Genomic DNA, 20,671 nt, shown 5'->3' on the forward strand with positions numbered 1-20,671 from the left:
GTCTATATGGGATACCTAAAATTCATAAAGTAGACACAGTCCAATAGCAGAAGGGAAAGATTCTTTGACATACCTTCTTGACAAACATCTAGCTAAACTCTTTAAAAAAGGGCCTGACAGGACACAGACTATACTTTGTTAAAAACTTCAAGAATTTTGTTTCAAGCATCAGCAATATTATCCTTGATGGACATGACATTTTAGCCAGCTTTGATGTAGTTTATCCGTTTACCAATGTTGTTCCTACTGATGATCTTCTTGTGCTGCTACAAGATAAATTCTCTAAGAAGATTATGGCACTGCTCAAACACTGTATTTCACCTGGATACTTCAAATATAGAAATGCAATATATAAACGGAACTCTGGTCTAGCCATGGGCAGCCCTCTTTCACCCGTTTTAGCAAATCTTTATGTGGAAACATTCGAAAACAAGGTCCTAGAAAATATCATCATAAATCAAAATTATGGAAAAGGTACATTGATGTCTAGAACCATGGACTACCTTCACTTCTGCTTTTTCATCAGTACCTGAATCATCAACATCTTAATATAAAATTCACATATGAATTAGAATCTAATGTTCACTCCCATTTCTGGACCTTCTACTAACTAAGGAATTGGGTAAATTAAAAGTCTCTGAAATTATATTTCAAAAGCCTGCACATACTGACAGATATCTACATGCCTCTTCCCATCATTATAGACCTCAAAAATTGGGTATTATTTTCACACTAGCACACTGACAAGGATGAACCAGCCAAAGAACTTCAACATTTTAAAAACACTTTCCTTCAAAACAGGAGATTCATATAAAATCAAAGTAGCATTTACCCCCTTTATCAAGATGAGGCCACTACTCCGATCCACAAAAACTCAACACAGCCCACTTCAATATCCAGGTGTTTATTGGCTATTGTACAACTGCCAGTCATCTTCCTATGGACTGACAGAAAAATCAATTGAACAATGTATTGAAGAACACATTTGAGATATTGAATACCATAGGAGTTGAGCCTCAGTTTTGTCATCACATGCTTCTTCAGTTGACCCACAAGACACTTCACAAAAAATACAATGTTGCTATGATACAATAGAGAGAAAAATCTGGAAGTCTTTGGAAATGGCATTAGATCCTAAACATCTAAATATTAACCCAAGTATCAACTTGTTTGAGTACATCCTAGCCTTCGTTAGCCAAATATGTGCATGTGAATGTGTAAACATGCACGACATTCTGAACAAGTAGAAATATTTAAAAATATTTAACATCAACCTCTTCTATAACTACATAACAGTTGTCACCTTTGTTGTTTTGTCAATTAAAATAAATGTTATCATCTTATTCTGGTGTTCTGCCACAAACTCACTCTTAGTCACATATTCATGAATTGAGAAAGTCTATACATACTTATATATTTTATATATACAGAGTGGCATAATTAAAGAGGTGTTTCAGAGCACTGTAGTGAAAAATATGAATTGGAAGAAATTCAACCAAACTTGGTGTAAGTACACTCTGAAACATGGGATTTTTATTTACAGAAGATGAACAAGATAAAAAATAGTACAAAATTCTGCCACCAGAGGACATTGGAAGCTATAAGCACATGGTTTGGAATTAATTAAACAGCAATGGCTAGAAGAGATAAAACAAATAAATTTTTGTGTTCATATAACTTACCGATGTGATTCAATATGTCCTCCTTTCAGATGTCTTAAGAACCTGCATTTTATGAATGACATTTGCAACAGCAGAACATAATAGATCTGCATCAATTTGCCTCACAAGTTGCATTATTCTGTTTATCAAGGTTGCCAAATCAGGAATATGTCCTTCATGTATGAAGGACACATTTCAGATGGCTCCACAACCAAAAGTCACAGGGGTTGAGTTCAGGCAAAGAAGGTTATCATGCTGTGTGAATGTGGGAAATGCACGACTAATCACTGTGTGTACTGTGAAATGTTTTTGTAACATTTGCTGTACCAGCAATCCAATGTAAGGTGGTGCTTCATCTTGCATGAATATGGTAGAGTCAAGGCATAGAAGAGAGAAAATTACTTGTGAATGTAAATTATGAACATTATTCTAAAGAACTTTGTGGACAGACTATAATTAGAATGTTAGTCTCCTTTTGAGAATAAGAAGAATTGTTTGGAGGAGGTCTTTTGTGTTGTATGTGATTGATTTGAAATAACGAGATTAGGACTGTAGACTTATAGTAACTGAATAACATTAGAATATTAGTTATATTATCTTATGAATAGCTTGCAGAAGGGAATTTTAGCTTAACACCATATCATTTGCTATCTATCCCAATTATCAGTCACTGTGTCTTATATGCTTTATAACCTTTAATTTAAAGTGTGTTGATCTTTTAACTCGAGTTTCCTTATTTAGTATTGAGATAAATTGAATGCCTGAATTTCTTTAGCGTATTTTGCTTTGACATGATTTATTTGCCTATACTTGAGTCATGCCTGATTACGATTCCGAATTACCACTTATAAAAATTGAACCTCTTTTGGCCGGAAGGAATTAGAAAGTGTATATAATCATAGATTTAGGTCACGACTGCAGTCTGAATCTATACAGCCATATTAAAGTAAAATATAGTGTAAGAACGCCTCAGAATCTAGTATTGTCTCACTGAGTAAGGATCTTTTCTGCTATAGGATACTAGCTGGCGCAGCATAATATAAATTTGCCAGTATCCGAAGAGGTAACAATCCTAGATGTAAGTATATGAGGCCCAATATCTGAAGAATTAAAATAGCGATTGAAAGATAGAAAGGGAAGATATAAAATTAAGAAAAACAACAATGACATGACAGTAAGCAAACAAAGTTTGCACGTGAAGTTACTTCACAACTGGGCAACTCTTATATAGGCTAATGACTTCACATCACTTGCTTTAGTATCCCACATTGCAAAGCACATCCCTGCAGACATATATAATGTAATGCATTATGGGAAGGGTCAATACCCAGACCAGTTCTGACCTTTATTGAGATCTCATCAGTATGAGCCAAACCCAGAAGTGATACCAAGGTTGAAGTAATGTAGAAGTCATATTTCCATATACAAATAGCCAAAAGATGTCAAACCTTATTGCTAAAATACTCTGGATTAGAGATAGATATTGAAAGTTTTTCCACTGCTTCCCAAACTTCTGAATGGTCAAGGCTCTCTTTGGAAAAATTAAAATATTTCACCCCCCCCCCTTGAAAAAAAAATCGTAATATAAACATATGTTATTATAATATTTATTGTATTTAAATTCAATACAAAACATACACGCAAATATTGCAAAAATCAGATGCAAATATTACATTTTTAAAGTCTTACATACACATTTCACATTATCTTATATTTTCATATAGTAGTATCTTGTTATTGTACATCTGTAGTATAGGCACATGAAACGTAAAACGATTAGTAATAAAGAAAGAATTAAAAACATAAAAGAAGTTTAATAACAATTTAATGTGATGGATGTGTTTCAATATCGCTACAAAAAAAAAAAAAAAAAAAAAAAAAAAAAAAAAAAAAAAAAAAAACACCAGGTAAAATATTTGAAACTGCATTAGATTTCTGCTTTGAAATGAAACTTATATGAATAAGCATATATTTACTAATATTCATTAAGTGCCGAAATACACAGGAAGCAAAATTTACAAACCTGCACCAATGTGTGATTTTTTTCCATTAAAATATAAAAAATAACAAAAAAGAAATAATAAATAATAAAAATTAAATATGTTTCTTTTAAGATAAAAAAATCTACTTAGTCTTAAAAGATTTTTAGTTTGTTTTCATTATTTCAAGGACCCCCCCCCCCCTCTCAACAAAACCTACGGCTCCCAAGAAGGCCGCACCCACAGTTTGGGAAGTGCTGGGTTATACTATAAATTAAAGATGCCAAGAAATCATTTTCTTGGTTTAGTGCTTTATCTAAGTATAAGCAAACAAAGTTTGCATGTGAGGTAACTTCACAACTGGGCAACTCATATATCTGCCTTTGCATTATGGGATACTAAGGTAAGTGATGTGAAGTCATTAGCCTTTATATATGAGTTGCCCAGTTGTGAAGTTACCTTCCATGGATAAATTCCTAAGGATAAAGGACTAAACCAAGAATATACTGTAGTTCCCCCCCCCCCCCATTCAGGGGTTCGCTTTCTGCAGCTTCAGTTATCCGTGGTCAACCCCAGCCTGAAAACGGAAAATTTCAGAAATCAACATTACATAAGTTTTAAATTGTGTGCCATTCTGAGTAGCTCTCGGTTATCAGATCAACTGTAGAGTATTGCAATGCTTGTGTTCAAGTAACCATTATTTTAATTAAAAATGGCTCCAAAGTGCAAGAGTAGAGATGATGGCAATTCGGATATGCCAAAGAGAAGCCATAAAGTGATTCCTTTTAAGATAAACATAAAATAATAAATAAACAAATGATAAAAAAATTATACTGAAGTCGCTAAGATTCCATTCACATAACTTTTATTACAGTATATTGTTGTAATTGTTCTATTTTATTATTATGTGACACCTCCAGGGAGTCCAAAGACTCATCGAGGGAGAGTGTGCCAACAGTATCAAATGATTGATCCCCTTCCAACTACTAACCACTTTTATATTTATAACTTTTATTATTAGTTATTGTTGTTAATCTCTTATTGTGTTTAATTTATAAACTAAACTTTATCATAGGTATGTATGTATGTATGTATATATATATGTATGTATAGAGAAAAACATAGTAAATATAGGGTCTGTACTATCTGCAGTTGGTCTTGGAACGTATCCCCCCCACGGATAAGGGGGGGGGGACTATGGTAATTTCTTGGCATCTTTAATTTATAGTATAATCAAGTGGAAAAATTTTCAACATCAATGAAATATGGTTTTCAAAGTCTGAAAAATATCTGGATGAGAGATGTGAAAAAGACAATTTAATAATAGTTATAGTATACACGACATTGTCAAAAGTATCCAGACATTCTCATAGCTCTATGTTGCCTCGTCCGTATGATGCAGATACATGTCCACAATGGTATATATTCACAAGCACGTGGGCATTAGCATGGACTCTGTCGCTGCCGATCAAAAGGAGATCTACTCACATATGTCATCCATCCATGGCATTTGTCCAGAGATGTTTTGACCAGAGTTTGGTGAATCTCAAATGGTTGAACTTGATATCTCCAAAGCTTTTGACCGGGTCTGGCACAACAGCTTACTAAGCAAACTGAGGACCTGTAGTTGGATTGCCAGCTTTCTGTCTGGATGCACACTGTAGTCGTGGTGGTGGTTCCTTATACTCTCACCATTCAACTAATACTGGGGTTCCACAAGGTTCTGTCCTCTAACAACCCTCTTCCTGCTATATATCAATGACCTACTTCTTACCTCCAACCCAACACAGTTTTGCAGTTGGCAGCACACTGCACTCCTCCCTCATTTGATAAACCTTACTCTACACAACTCACCTCAACCTACAGAACATCAACCATAATTCTAATCTCCAAGCCATCCACCAATTTGGTTCAGATAACCACATCAATTTCAATGATAATAAAACACAGTTCTGTCTTATTTCCTACAAAAAAGAACCAATACCATTTTCTATGGTATTGGTTCTATTATTATTACTATACACCAGTGATGGCGAACCTATGACACGCGTGTCAGCACTGACAAACTTGAGGGTTTCAGGTGATACACCTTGGATGTTGAAAAATATTGGTATTCTGATGAAAACACTAATTTTAATAATTTCAGTTTATTAAATTAATTGTATAATATGAATTCATAGATTGTATATCAATGTCCTATTAATTAAATAGCCTAATATGATATGCATAAGTCACCATCTATGATTAAGTAGTTAAATTTATAATGCATGTATGCAAGTGGCACATCAACAAAGTCAATATTTAAAAAAAAAAAAGATGTTTGATACCTGGGTAAAAAGGTTCGCCATTACTGCTATACACCAATACTATTATGAGTGTAATGTAAAGAAAGACCTAAGTTAAACATCACTGCTCTCAATACCATTCAATACTTCTCTTAATGTAGTACACACTAACTGCACTATTATTTTTGACAACACTCAAATTTCCAGACAAAATGAGATTTATCTTCTTGGAATCAACATCAAGCCTCTCCTGTCGTAAACATATCACAACCATTGCATCCTCAGCTTCTAAAAAACAAAGATTTCTCTTTTGCTCAAGACATTACTTCACCTCTGAACAGCTGTTAACCTTAATCAAATCACAAATCCACCTAGCTAATGAATACTGCTCTCACATTTAGAGTGGGGCCCATAAGAGCTCCCTTAAAATGCTTGACTCAATACAGAGGAGAGCAATTAGACTGATTAATAACCCATCTCTTACCAACTCACTCCTCCCACTTTTGCACAGATGTTTGGTTTCTACATTATGTGTATTCTATAAATATTTCAATGGCAAATGTTCATCTGAAATAGTATCAATAATTCCCCCACTCTGTTGGCACATGTGCAGCTGCTGCCCAGCATCCCTTCACAGTACACCTTGAAACCCACAGAACAGGTTTCTACTCATCCTCCTCCATCCTCTTACTTTTGTATTGTGAAACAGTCTTCTCCCTGTTGTGTTTCCCAAGGAATACAATATACAGTCTTTTAAATCAAATGTAAACAAGTTCCTCCTTTCCCAACCCACTACCCATATATGATACTAATGTACTATAGGTTGATCAACCAACCTCTCGTGTATGGGCTCAACATAAAAAGAGGCTAAAATGATTCTGTATTATTTCCTATTTGCTTTCTTTTCTTCTTTTTTGTTCATTTTCAGCAAATATGCAATTCAGTTAGCAGATTTATTTAGGAATGGAGTATTATTAGTGTAATATAAAGAAAGACCTAAGTTAAAACATCACTAATCTCAATAGCATTCAATACTACTTTTTATGTAGTGCACACCATCTGTACTGTTATTCAACATGTATATGGATCACATCATGAAAGGAAGTGGCATTTTATCAAGATCAGTGATACTGAACTTAAATCTTTCTTCAATTCATCATAAGTACCTACTTCTTTAACTGCTCTGTAATAATAGAATAATAATAAAAAATGACAAAGGTAATAAAATCACTATTTTAAAGAGATAGTTATTATTTTTCTATGTTTTTCTAAAGTATTTTAAAGTAAAAAAAAAAAAAATTGGCGACACATTTTTCTGTACACTGAGCTTGTGATTCCCAATTTTCTTAGAATCTTCTCAAATATACTTGCCTAAATTTTAACTGAAGCACTTTCTAGAATCCCTTCTGTAATTCTCACAATGTTTTATTTCACTTTTTATAGATAGGTAATATGTGAGCTCTATTCAAATCATCTTAATTCAACTTTCTGAATTATGCAGTGTAACAACTGCTGTAAAATTTATATACCTTAATATTTGAGTTTCTGGTCAAATATCAAATTGTAATTAGTATTATGATTCTCTTTCGGTTCTTTCAATGAAAATTTACAATAATATTTGTTCTAATTTCACAAAAGGAGGGGTAATTCTCCCACTGGCTTCCAATCAACATTCACTACTGACAGTGTCAGGGAAGTTCATAGGATGGTGTATATCAAGAGTGAAAAAAAAAAAAAAAAAAAAAAACCAGCTGATGCCTTTTTATTCCCATATATAGGGAGTAGGCAAGGCCGTTTTAACCCTATCTAACTTTTGGAAACTGAGTGGGCAGTTCAATCTCCACTGGTAACCAATCAGAGATAGCTGGCCCAAGGCTATCACTAATTAAGCCGTATGCAGTGAAGAGAGACGCCTCAACAAGTGCCGCCACCTCGTGGTCCCTAACACTTGTATTTAATGTCTGAAATAATGTGGGTTCTACAATCAATTTTCTTGAGTTTACAGGACGAAAAACCCAAGTTCGTTGGAGAAAAAACTCGCTCGCCCGTGCCAGAGATCAACTAACCCAGGAACCGGTCGAAAAAAGGATTAGAAAAATTTCTTCTAGTCGCCAACTAGATTTGAAACCAAGAAGTCATCCTTTGTGCAATCAAGCACTGTGGTATGCAAACGCCACAACCAGAGCTACACAAGCTCATCAAGAGTGATTCAAGTTCCAAATGTTTCTGACTATTATTAAAACTCAAAATTTTCAGTTATTCAAATTTTTACTACTCGCTATGCAATGAAAGCTAACTCTATCCACAAGTTCTACTTATCAATTCCACAAACCGTGGGTAAATATTCTGATCTGTCAGCCAGCAGAACAAAGATCTGTCATCTATATCATCATTATTATTACAGGCAACTCCAGGGAGTCCTTAGACTCATCGAGGGAGGCCCTAAACATCATGTCCACACAACTATTTGACATTATCACAGAATACCTCGACTTGAACTCACTCACTGTCACAGCATCCACAACAGACTCTGGCGGCTTATTCCACTCATTCACCGGTCTAAAAGTAAAGATCCCTTTAACACCCTTGCTAACCAGACTCTTGCCCAGCTTCCGTAGGTGTCCCCTAGTTCTCCAACTACCAGTCCTGATCTCAAAAATATCCTCTGAATTAATCCTATAGAAACCCTTTAGCAATTTGAATGTCTCAATCATATCTCCCCTTCTCCACCTATTAACCAATTTCTGCAACCCACAAATTTTCAACCTGTTCTCATAAGGTTCATTCCATAGACCTGCTATCATCTTGGTCACTCGCCTCTGGATCCTCTCCACCTCCTCCCCATCAAGAAGAAACTTAGGTGACCAAATCTGGACACAGTAGTCGAGATGAGGTCTTATCAAGGCTCAGTACAGAGGAACAATAACTTGCTTGTCTCTGCTCATCAAAGTATTTTTCAACAACCAAGTGAGTTGAGCTGATTTAGCCACTTTTGCAATGTGTTCCCTAAACTTCATCTCCCTATCCACCAACAGTCCCAAGTCCCTGGCCTCATCAATCTCCTGGAGTACAGTTCTACCAATGTGGTATACTGCTGCTAATCTTTTCACCCCAAAATGCATAACCTTACATTTTGTCACATTAAATTGACATCCATTCACCTTAGCCTAGAACTCCAATCTATCCAAATCATCCTGCAAGATTTTGACATCTTCTGCATTCACTATTGCCCTACCCAACTTTGCATCATCAGTGAACAAATGAACTGTTCCTCTTACATCTTTCCCTATATCGTTAATGAACAAATTAAACAGCAGTGGTTCCAGAACAGAATCCTGTGGCACACCACTAGTCACGGGCCGTCTTTTGGACTCTACTCCTGAATAAACTACTCTCTGATATCTCTCCTCCACCACCCACCTATCCATCACACCAACCCCATATCCATTCCCATATGCTGCAGTTTACGGATTAGAATTCCATGTGGTATCCTGTCAAATGCCTTAGCCAGGTCCAGCAGTATCACTGTAAACCCATTACCCTTATCCAGTTCACCTGTCACTGTGTTATAAAACTTGAGCAAGTTACTGAGGCATGAGCTACCCTTCACAAAGCCATGCTGTCCCCTGTACAGTATCTCATTTTCATCAATCCATTCCTGTATTTTTCCCTTGATTACTTTCTCCAAGACCCTGACAATGACTCTTGATATGCTGATCGGTCGGTAATTTGCAACAGTAGTCTTGGATCCTCCTTTATGCAGTGGAACTATTTTCCCCTCTTTCGACACTTTCAGGACTAAATCAGACCCGAGACTCAGATTAAACAACATGGTCAAGGGCACTGATAATTCTTTAGCCGCTTCACGTAAGACCCATGCCAGTATACCATCCAATCCCACAGATGTATTCACATTAAGGTTCTGTAATAGACTATTCACCTCCACTTCATTCATCACAATTCCTGTATAAATTAATGGTTCCTTCATTCATCACAATTCCTGTACAAATTAATGGTTCCTTCATTCTTTCACCAACTGGATGATATACTCTTGCAAAATGCTCACTCAGTAATTCCACTATATTGACTGATTCAGTGACCTCCTTACCATTGGCATTCCTCAAGATCATTCTGCCGTGTACAGTTTTTTTTTTTGCTTGCAGCATATTGAAAGAACTGTTTGGGATTCTCCTTAGCTTGCATACTAGTTTCCTTTCATAATCCGCTTTTGCTTTTTTTTTTTTTACCACACTCGTTATCCTTCTGGCCTGCGCTTTACCGTTTGTGTGCCTTCATATCACCTTTCTCTTTAAATTCCCTCCACAGCCATTTTTTTTTTTTGCAGCTCAAGCCTAATGGTGTTATTCATCCATTTAACCCCTACTTGTTTTACTATTCGGATCAACATCCAGCCCTTGCAGCTTTACGTGCCATGGCACTGAACCAAGCAATCTCCTAAGCTTGTCATACTTGCCAGCACGGTAATTCCACATATACCCTGTCTTAATCGAAAATTCCACACCTTTAGCCACCTCCCAGGTCAACCTGATGATCACTCTCACCTTATCTTATGATTCATTACAGTCAAATTCTCAGATGCTATTACCAGGTCAAGCACTCTCAAACCCCTAGTATTTTTAATTACATGCTGTCTCAGATAGTTATCCCTTAATAACTGAATAAAATCCATTTCCTTCCTCTCGTGCCCTCTCCTCCTTCCAATCAATGTTACCATAGTTGAAATATCCCATATTAATTACCCTCCTTCCACTTATTGCTTCTATTTGCTTATGCATACTATCTCCACCATCTATTTCATCACCTGGTCTATAGCAGCACCCAACTGCATATTTTGTTCTGCCAGTCTCAATCTCACACCAGATAGCCTCAAATGAACTCTTTTCACTATCCTGCAAAACAACTTCAAATCTCCTTGGCTGCAGTTCATCAGCTATCATCGATAACACTCTTTCCCCCATTTTATTCTCTCAGTCCCTCCTAAACACACTAAACCTCCTAAACATGGCTGACGGAAGACGATATAGTTAGTGGGATAGAATGTGTAGGTTATAGCCCACTAACTATATCGTCTTCCGTCAGCCATGTTTCACTAATTCCAATAACCTGTGGCCAGGAAGAGCCAACCAAGGCCAAAAATTCTTCCTTCTTGTTCCTAATACTCCTGGCATTAGTATAAATGAATTGCAGAGGTCCCTTTGTCCCACCCATATCTTGATGCGTTATTCTAACTATCCCATTCTGATTTCTTGTCCTTAGTACTAGTTCGGGTACATTATATACATTCTTACACTCAATTGTCTCACTGATGTCCACATATCCACTTCCCCCCCCTCCTTGGTAGTTCTAGTTTCCCAGGTTCTGCATATCCATTTTCACTTCATGCAGCAACACTTTTTCCAATCTCCGCACACCGAATCCATTCAAATGCAGGCCATCCATCTTGTATAAATTCTTTTTTTCCATCAAACTCATTCACACGTCCACGAATTCCACACCACACCGTCTGCATAACCTGCGCATAAAGTCATTTGTGATTATGGCCCTTCTAAACTCCTCTCTGTCGTACCATGGCAACACTCACCATCCTAACTCTGTCACTCTTTTCTTTCGCTACCTTTAACAATACTTTCAAGTCCTCTCTCATAAAAAATTTATCTCCTTTCAATTCATTCGTACCTGCCACAACTATCATTTAGGCTAACACAATATATCAAAATTTATACATTAATTCTACATTTTCCTTTTTATAATTTCACACACATCTTTCCTATTATTGTTTGCATTTGTTCTGTCATCAATATACAATTTCCTATGTCTATTGATCATGACATTTGCTGGGATATTCACTTCAGTATTGTGAAAGTTTTGAGCTTTTACTATTTTTAATAGTGAACTTAAAATAGCATTGATGGTATGGGACTTTTCCATAGTGCAACATTTCATTATAGTGTTCACTATAGCATGCATTTAAAGTAACAGGGTTCACCACAAGAATGTGAGGATTGGACATTAGGTCAGAAGCCCTTGTCTCTCCTGGTTATCTGGCTTTGATCCTTAAGGGTCAAAAGTTGCTTAAGCAATTTTATGCAACAAGTGTTGTGATCCTAAGGAATAATCCCCTGATGTGTTGTATCAGTGTAATTATAATAATTACACTGATACAATTATGCCTAAACCTATTAATGGATGTTGTTGTCATGTGCCATCCAATCATTTTCAATCCTTAGTGATCTTGTGAACAAAGGCTCCCTATCCCACTTGGCCTCCTGTTCTTTCTTACAGCAATTATAAGTTTAAGCTGGTAAGTTCTTTTATATTTTCCATCCAACTCTTTGTTCTCTTCCTCTTCTTATTCCCTCAATCTTTCCCAACATAACTGCCATTTCCAATAATTTGTCTACTTGCATAAACATGTCCAAAGTACATTAACTTCTGTGTAGCGATCATTGCCTCCAAGAAGCCTTCTGTCTTCATACTCTCTAAAACCGTCTTATTGGTCATTCTTGCAGTACATGGAATACAAATGGATACAAATCATAAAAACTAGGCAAATTAACATCTCAATGCATACCTATCATCACTGCTGTATTTACAAACGGCATCACCAAGTCTCGATAACTTGTTAGTGGAAAACAAATTTTCTACAGCCTTTCTCTTCAAGGTGTTTGGTCTTGGCTGGAATATAAAAATAATTATGGATTAAACACAGGGTATAAAAAATTACAGCAACATTAATGCAAAAGACAAGTTCTTGAAAATTTCTGCACATAATAATATGGTGAGAAAACAAGTTTTCTATATAAAATAAAGGAAATGGAGAAGCATGCATATAAGATACTGTACTCCTCATTCAAACATTATGCTATGCACATGCTTTCAACTTCACTGAGAAGAAATGAGTGCAGAATTAATAACTCACTCACTATACATTTAAGAACATAAAAGAAGAAAACATATCAGAAATTTTTCACTAGTAAGGCAATGAATATTCGTAAAGAATTATTTCAAAGAATGTGGGAAAGCTATGTAAAAATAGCTAAACAAACCCCATGGGCAATTGTTAACTGTGGCCTTAATGATACTGGTGAATTTGACTTGTATTCTGATGACAAACATGTTATCAGAATACAAGCAATAATTTCTTATTAATTAACTACTCAAATGATGAATTCATTCTTCTTCATTCTTGTAGATTTTGTTTAAAGTCAATTTTAATTCATAGTTATACTTCACAGTATGAATATTAAAAGAACAAAAATTATTTCTTAAGCTTTGAAATTTCACAAGCTACCATCTTCAAAAAATACAAAAATATGCTTATTATTGAATACAATACTATAATTCAGCAGTCACAGAAACATCTCATATTTTAACTGAAAGAAAAGGAAGTTTATTTACAGAGGTTAGGTTACAGATGGTCTTGATATGACTGTCTCACAAATCTTTAAATTAATTTGCCATACTTACTGGGATGAGGATAATGCTTCACAGCTGATGCCAGGAATAGTCTTCCCACCCACAGTGATTCACATGAAGAAAGTGTCTTTTCCCCATCCAATCCTCTGTGTGTGTGGGGGGGGGGGGGGGGGCATCACTGTCTATACTGAGACAGTGATGAAAAAGATTGAAAAACAAAAACTAGGAATTAGTATCAATGGTAAAATACAACAATCTTAGATATTCTGATGATACCATAGCAGAAAACAGAAACAAGTTAATCAAATTTCAGCTACTAACTGAAGAAGGTAAAGAATTTGGATTAGATATGAGGGTGGTCCTTGGCCTAACAATGAAAAAACAAATTTATAATTTCAAAATTATTTTTATTTTTCAACATAATCTCCCTTAAGACTAATACATTTATTCCAGCAATGTTCTAGTGCCATTATCCCATCCTGTAGTGGTTCTCAATAAGATCTGCAATCACCTCTTGATTCAAAGAAAACGCTGACCAGAGAAGAAGAGTTTTAGTTTTGGGAAGAGACAGAAGTCAGAGGGAGTCAAATCTGGGGAATAGGGTGGATGTTCCAACAATTCATAGTGCAGATCCCTTAATTTTCCCATTGCAACACTTTTGTGGGCAGGTGCATTGTTCTGATGAAAGATGATTTTTTTCTTCTGCAAACTGGGTCTTTTCTCACAAATGTTTTCCTCTAGTCTGGTTAAAAGATCGGAATAATATTCCCCAGTTACTATTTTATCTTTTTCAAGATAATTAATAAACAAAATGCACCTTTAGCATCCAAAAACACCATTGCCGTGACCTTTCCTGCTGATGGAACTGACTTTGTCTTCTTTAGCACTGAACAACCGGCTTCTGTCCACTGTTTCGACTGCTGTTTGGATTCTGGTGTGTAATGGTGAATCCAAGTCTCATCCATAGTAATAAATCGATACACAAAATCAGTTTTATTCTTGTTAAAATGCTCCAAGCACTGTTCAGAGATTTTTCATGCGAGTGCATTTTTGATCTGCTGTGAGCAAGCATGGCACCCATCTTGCACACGGCTTTCTCATTTGCAATTCTTCATGCAAAATATATCCTACACATTCTTTTGAAATGCCTATAGTCTCAGCAATTTCACAAACTTTGACTCGCCAGTCACCCAATACTATATCGTGCACTTGATCAATGATTTCTGGTGTTGTTACGCTTTTTGGACGTCCTTCACGTGGATCATCTTCAAGGCTGGCACGGCCATGTTTAAACTCGGCAGCCCATTTCTTAATTGTCGAAAATGAAGGAGAAGAGTGCCCATAAACTTTTATGAACTTCAAATGAATTTCTTTTGGCATTAAATCTTCTTTTACAAAGAATTTACAAAAAAATAATAAAATTGGAAAGAAAAAAAAAAAAAAAAAAATATATATATATATATATATATATATATATATATAAAATCAGTAAAAAAAGAAGGAAAAAAATCCTCTTTAACCTACCCAGGGTACAAAAGGCACTATAGGTGGGAGCAAAAAAAAAAAAAAAAACCCTCCCTGTCAATGTTATGGAAATTGGGACAGGTGGAAGCTCTAGATCATAGGTTCCCAAAATGGGCGGTGCCACCCCCAGTGGGCACTGAAGCCTTCTGGGGGGGGGGGGGGGGGCTATAGTGGGATCAGAAGCATTTGAGGGCATTCAGGCGGTCTATGGCTCTTTATAGAAGAAATTACTTACATCATCAATTTTTTTATCAATTTTCTATTTCAATTATTTAATCATTTGAAAATTTACCATGCCAGATAGAAATAGATGTCAATTTTCTATGTCAATGAGAAAATTGAACGTGTCATACAGGATATTTTAACTTCTATTTTTTATATACTTAAAAAATGTATTCATTTTTTGCTATTGTAAAAATTGATCGTGCCATACAGGCTTTAGTCTATCCACGCAGCAGACAAGTGTTAACTAGTAGTATGCTGGTCAACTATTACGTAGGTAATTCACTCAATTCAGCTTGTTTTGACAGGAATATGGGTGCTTGCAGTGACTTGTTCAAAGCATGAGTACGATGGTATCGCAAACAAGTCAATGCATGCAAGTCGATTCGGACTAGATTTCAAATCTATAAATACAAGTGGTTTAGGAAATAAGTTTCGTTATTTTTTGTGTGCTTTGCCAACAATCATCAGTCAAAAGTGAGATAGATAAGTGGAGTCATAAAAAGTGTAAATAAATCTTTTATTTTGTGAATATTTTTGCAAATTTTATTACTTATTATGTCTGAATATAAGAAGAATTGTCGACAGTACAGTACTGAGTATTTGAAATATGGTTTTATTCAGTCTCAAATATTTGAAATATGGTTTTATTCAAACTGTTATAATGGGGGAGCGTTACAAAATTTATGTCTTGCAAAGTGGGCAGTGGCCTGAAAAAATTTGGCAACCTATGCTCTAGATCATCATGGGAAAACCTCATTTCCACTATTTTAAAAACAAGGGATACAATTTATAGAAATGGTTTTAAAAGGGCTACACAAGTGGAAAAAGGTTGGGAACCACTGCTCTAGATGCTCGAGGACCAGTATGCCTACATGGGATGGATTAATGATTGGGAAGGAGGAAGAAAGGGGAAAGAAGATTATTTCTGGTGTCAGCATCAGCTGTAAAGAAATTTCCCTGGCCACAATAAGTATGACTGCCTTAATTTACTTAAGATTTGGGAAAGGTCATTATAAGACCATCTAAGCTAACATCTCTCAATAAACTTTCTTTCATTTGGGCTTAAAGGGTACAACAGGACATTAGTTCCTTTTATCAGTTCCAATTTGAGATGTTTTCGACAACCACCTCATATTTGTGTTGTTTCAATAAGAAGCATATTTTTGTACTCTAAAGATGTTTTATTTGAATCCATAAAAGATTAGCAACGCAACTTAATTTTTTGTTCCTTTGGTGGTGTTCATATTGTGAAGCACAACTATGAATACAATGCCTAAGTCTTTCAATCACACCATTTAAATTAAAAAATAACTTCAATAATTGACTAAGAGTTCAAGAATAAAGACTGAATACCAGAGAATGCATGTTATCATCCTATTATAATGCCTTTGATGCAGTGAAAATATTAGTCTCACAAATTTTTGGAGTAGTTTTCTGAACAACTCCAAAAAATTCTGAACATCATTTAGGCCAATTCAACTTGTGAGACATGATACATTAAATGTATCCTTCATGTCCCTCAATCCTTATGTCTGTTGAATGACTTGTTTGATTAACGTAAGAGAGAAACTGCATTTGTATGGCATTTTAGACACTCTGGGCAAAGATAAGGGGGGGTCTGTTGTGTTGGTGGAAAGCAGAAATAGATGCGAATATAGAACTGAAACTATTTAATATATTCTGGAGACCTCTAAAGTACATCATTGATAGAACTCTTCTTTCAAATGCAGAATGATTTGAGATGGTATGCAGTTATTATCTATGATTCTTTAAATAATTTTCAGAATGTACCCATTTTGTTGCATCTGATTTGACTGTACACAGTTCTTTCCAAAAGTGATACTGTATGGGCACTGCTTAATAACATTTACACAATGCAATATTTCTGTAACAGATGGCATGATTTTTTTTCTGCAAGTATCTACCTGGGAAAGATGACTTGTGGTATGCATACAGGACTTGGGTATCATCTGTTTCTCTTATAAGAAGAGCATCCAAAAAGGGTAACTATCCTTTTCCCTTTTTCAAGGTGAATTTTATCCAAGGTTGGAAATTTTTTGACGGAAAATGAAGGTTCTGATTCAGGGACAAATGATGAATGAACAGCATCCAATAGAGATTGGCACAGGCAACTTTAGTTAAGAACAGTTGGTCTTCTATCTAATAGACAAGCTTAGGTGTTGAATGTTATGTATAACTTATTTTAATGGTATCACAACACCAAACCAACTAAATTATATATATATATATATATATATATATATATATATATAAAAGATGTTTATTAACTGGTTTATATTTTGCTGGATTTCAAGCCAGCATCTTCAGAACACATTACAGTCAACATGTGACAATGAAAACAGAACAAATGAAACATTTAAAGTTGTAATTGACACAAGATCTAAAGTCCTAATTTGGCACCCTATAATGTTATAAAAAAGAAATATTACAGCTATATAAAAGTTGATCTTAAGATAACAATCTCCAAATTTTTTGCAAATTAATGCAACCATTTTGTCAAAACTGAAGATCCAGAAAAGAAATGGGAACAAGTTAAAGAGAAAATAAAGAAGATCGCAGAAGAAGAAATTGGATATGTAAGAGCTACAAAAAAAAAAAAAAAAAAAAAAAAAAAAAACTCGGGTTAACTAATAAGATGATTTCTCTAATGGAAGAAAGAAGACATTGGAAAAATAAAGACACCCCAGAACGGAAAATACAATATAGAACCCTGAATGACAAATTGAGAAGGGAAGCAGAAAGAAATAGAGAAGATTGGCTTAAAAAAACAATGTGAAGAAATGGAAAATTATGAGAGAGTGGGAAGGTATGATCTTTTATATGAAAAAGCAAGAAGCATGAATCACAAAAGATATGGAATTCGAGCTAGAGGCATAGAAAATAAGAATGGAGAAATCATAACTGAAGAAGATAAAATCCTAATGAGATGGAAGGAATACATTGAACATCTATATGACAAGGAAAATAGACCAAATGAGTTGCCATTAGAAGATATAAAGAAGGTAAATGAAGATGATCTAGGCCCAGAGATTTTGAAGACAGAAGTATAAATGGCCATTAAAAAACTAAAATGTGGAAAGGCAGAAGGAATAGATGAAATACCTGCAGAATTCCTGAAACAACTTCAGAAGAAAGAAACTGTAGAAATAACCAAAATAATAAATTTAATTTATAACAAAGGAGTACTACCAAAAGATTTTATAGCCTTAATATTTATACCAAAGAAAAGTAATGCAGTGAACTGCAAGGATTTTAGAACAATAATCCTCATTTCCCATACATCAAAAATACTTATGAGAATCTTAACACGAAGAATTACATCTAAAGTGGAAGAATTTCTTGTTGAAGATCAGTTTGAGTTTCAGGAAGGGCAGGGGAACAAGAGATGCAATTGGACTGTTAAGAATAATAAGTGAAAGAAGTTTGGAAGTGAATAAAGAGAAGTTAATATCTGTTATATAGATTTTGAAAAAGCTTTTGACTTTGTAAAATGGGATAAGATGGTGCAAGTAATGGAAAAGATCGGTATAGATTGGAAAGACAGAAGGCTAATTATTTCACTATATATGGGACAAACTGCCATGGTGAGAGATATATATGGTACAACAGAACCAGGTATCATTGGACGAGGAGTAAGACAAGGCTGTTCTCTGTCACATTTTGTTTAACATGTATTCTGAAGCAATGTTTAAAGCAGCACTGGAGAATACGGAAGAAGGAATAAAGATTGGAGGTAGACAGATATTTGCAATAAGATACGCAGATGACAAAGTATTATTATCAAATACTGAAACAGGACTACAACATCTATTGAACAGATTACTGGAATCTTGTATCAATTATGAAAATTAACATCAGAAAAATAAAGATAATGAAAATAGCAAGGAAAGAGGCAAATATGGATATCAGAATAAATGGGGAAAAATTAATCAAATAAAGACATTTTAAATATCTAGGAAGCATTATTAGCAGTGATGGAGGATGTAAAAGTGACATAAAAGCAAGAATAATGATGGAAAGAGATGCCTTTAATAGAAAATGGATAGAAACCTAAAGAAAAGACTAATAAAATGTTATGTGTGGAGTGTTGCCCTCTATGCAGCTGAAACTTGGACATTGAAGAAAGCAGAAATTAAGATTTTGGAAAGCTTTGCGATGTGGATTTGGAGAGGGATGGAAAAAATCAAATGGACAGATAAAATAACTAATGAAGAGGTCTTAAAAAGAGTAGAAGAAGAAAGAAGTCTTTTAAGGAGGATAAAAAGAAGCAAGGGAAACTGGATCAGACATATTCTGAGAGAAAATGGAATCATCAGAGATGCTATCGAAGGAAAATAGACAGAAAAAGATCCAGAGGATGTTCTTTTTCCGTCTATTTTTCCTTTGATGGCATTTCCTTTGTTAAATGACACGCTGAATGGAGACAGGTACACAACCTTGAAAGAGAAGGCTCAGAAGAGACCGGAAGGAAAGTTTCTGCTGCTAAAAGAAGAACCTGCTCAATTGCAGAATACTCAAGAAGAAGAATGCAACCATACTGTCAGGTTAGGAGAATGCTTCATAGCCAAGGCTGATTCGAAAAATAATCTTGTGTACCTGTAATGACTTCTATAAAGCACACTCCTTTTCTTCCATCCAATCCTGTGTGAAGGCATGTCCAAAGCATGGTCTGCCAAGTCCAGACTTGCCATAATAATTGTAATGAATGTATTTTTTATGTTCTTCAAGGCAGATGTTAACAATTCTTCCTGTCTGCACATAGCAGGCCAGGTCAGTCGTGTGGAACTTCATACACTCCAAGATATGACAGGGATGGAGTTTATCCTTAGAAGAGCAGATCAGAGTTGCTAATATAACGAGCGGTTTGAATGTGGTGCAAAGGTTATATTTTATTAGTACTTTGGCTATCTTTTCAGATGTACCTTGTACACAGGGTGTAAAATCTTTCATGATATGTTACTATGTAACTTATCATCATGTTTTTGACTGCAATAATTTTGTATTTGTAATAACTTAACCATAGGCCTTTGTTATAATAATGTGGCACATGACATCATTATGTAATGCTTAACCCACGTCCATGTATTGCAATTTCAAAAAACGTGCGGAGTATGTCGTACGAATGTCAATACATGACCCTATATGGAAGTTTTGAGAGATGTACACATGCGTACATCTCTCAAAATTGTGATTTAACTTTAAGGGAAGAAACATAGAATTAAGTGTGAGTCGGAAAGAACTGAAATTGACAAAACTTGTAATGGAATTATATATATATGTTAATGTGAACCAATCTGTATAAATATTCCTTTTTGATTTAATTAAATGGTTTGTGAACGACACACTAGACCAATTCTGTAGTTGCAATGTCCTGAAAATTTTGAACCTGCATAAGATAAAGTTTAGGTGATCGTTAATCAAGTCATGACTAATTAAAGGTAAAGATTAACATAAATGGGTATAGTCCGAACACAGAAGAGAGAGCTGTCGTTGGCAGACTGTCAAGAAGAGTCAATTCATGTTGAAGGGGAGAAAAAAA

At 35.1% G+C, this 20,671-nt stretch overlaps 1 protein-coding gene across 2 annotated transcripts in view; it reads right to left on the reverse strand.

Moving 5' to 3' along the window:
- The window catches only part of LOC150107633 (uncharacterized), a 271,977-nt gene that overhangs the window by 140,710 nt on the left and 110,596 nt on the right, over positions 1-20,671 (reverse strand). For both annotated transcript variants that reach the window (XM_090391984.1, XM_090391983.1), the window contains one exon: positions 12,518-12,621. In XM_090391984.1, the coding sequence (XP_090248110.1) occupies positions 12,518-12,621 (104 nt within the window). The remainder of the gene's footprint in view (positions 1-12,517; positions 12,622-20,671) is intronic.

Source organism: Typopeltis vanoorti, chromosome 4, assembly GCF_054136105.1.
Source record: "Typopeltis vanoorti isolate ZY-2024b chromosome 4, IOZ_Tvanoo_1.0, whole genome shotgun sequence".
NCBI classification, from domain to species: Eukaryota; Metazoa; Arthropoda; class Arachnida; order Uropygi; family Thelyphonidae; genus Typopeltis; species Typopeltis vanoorti.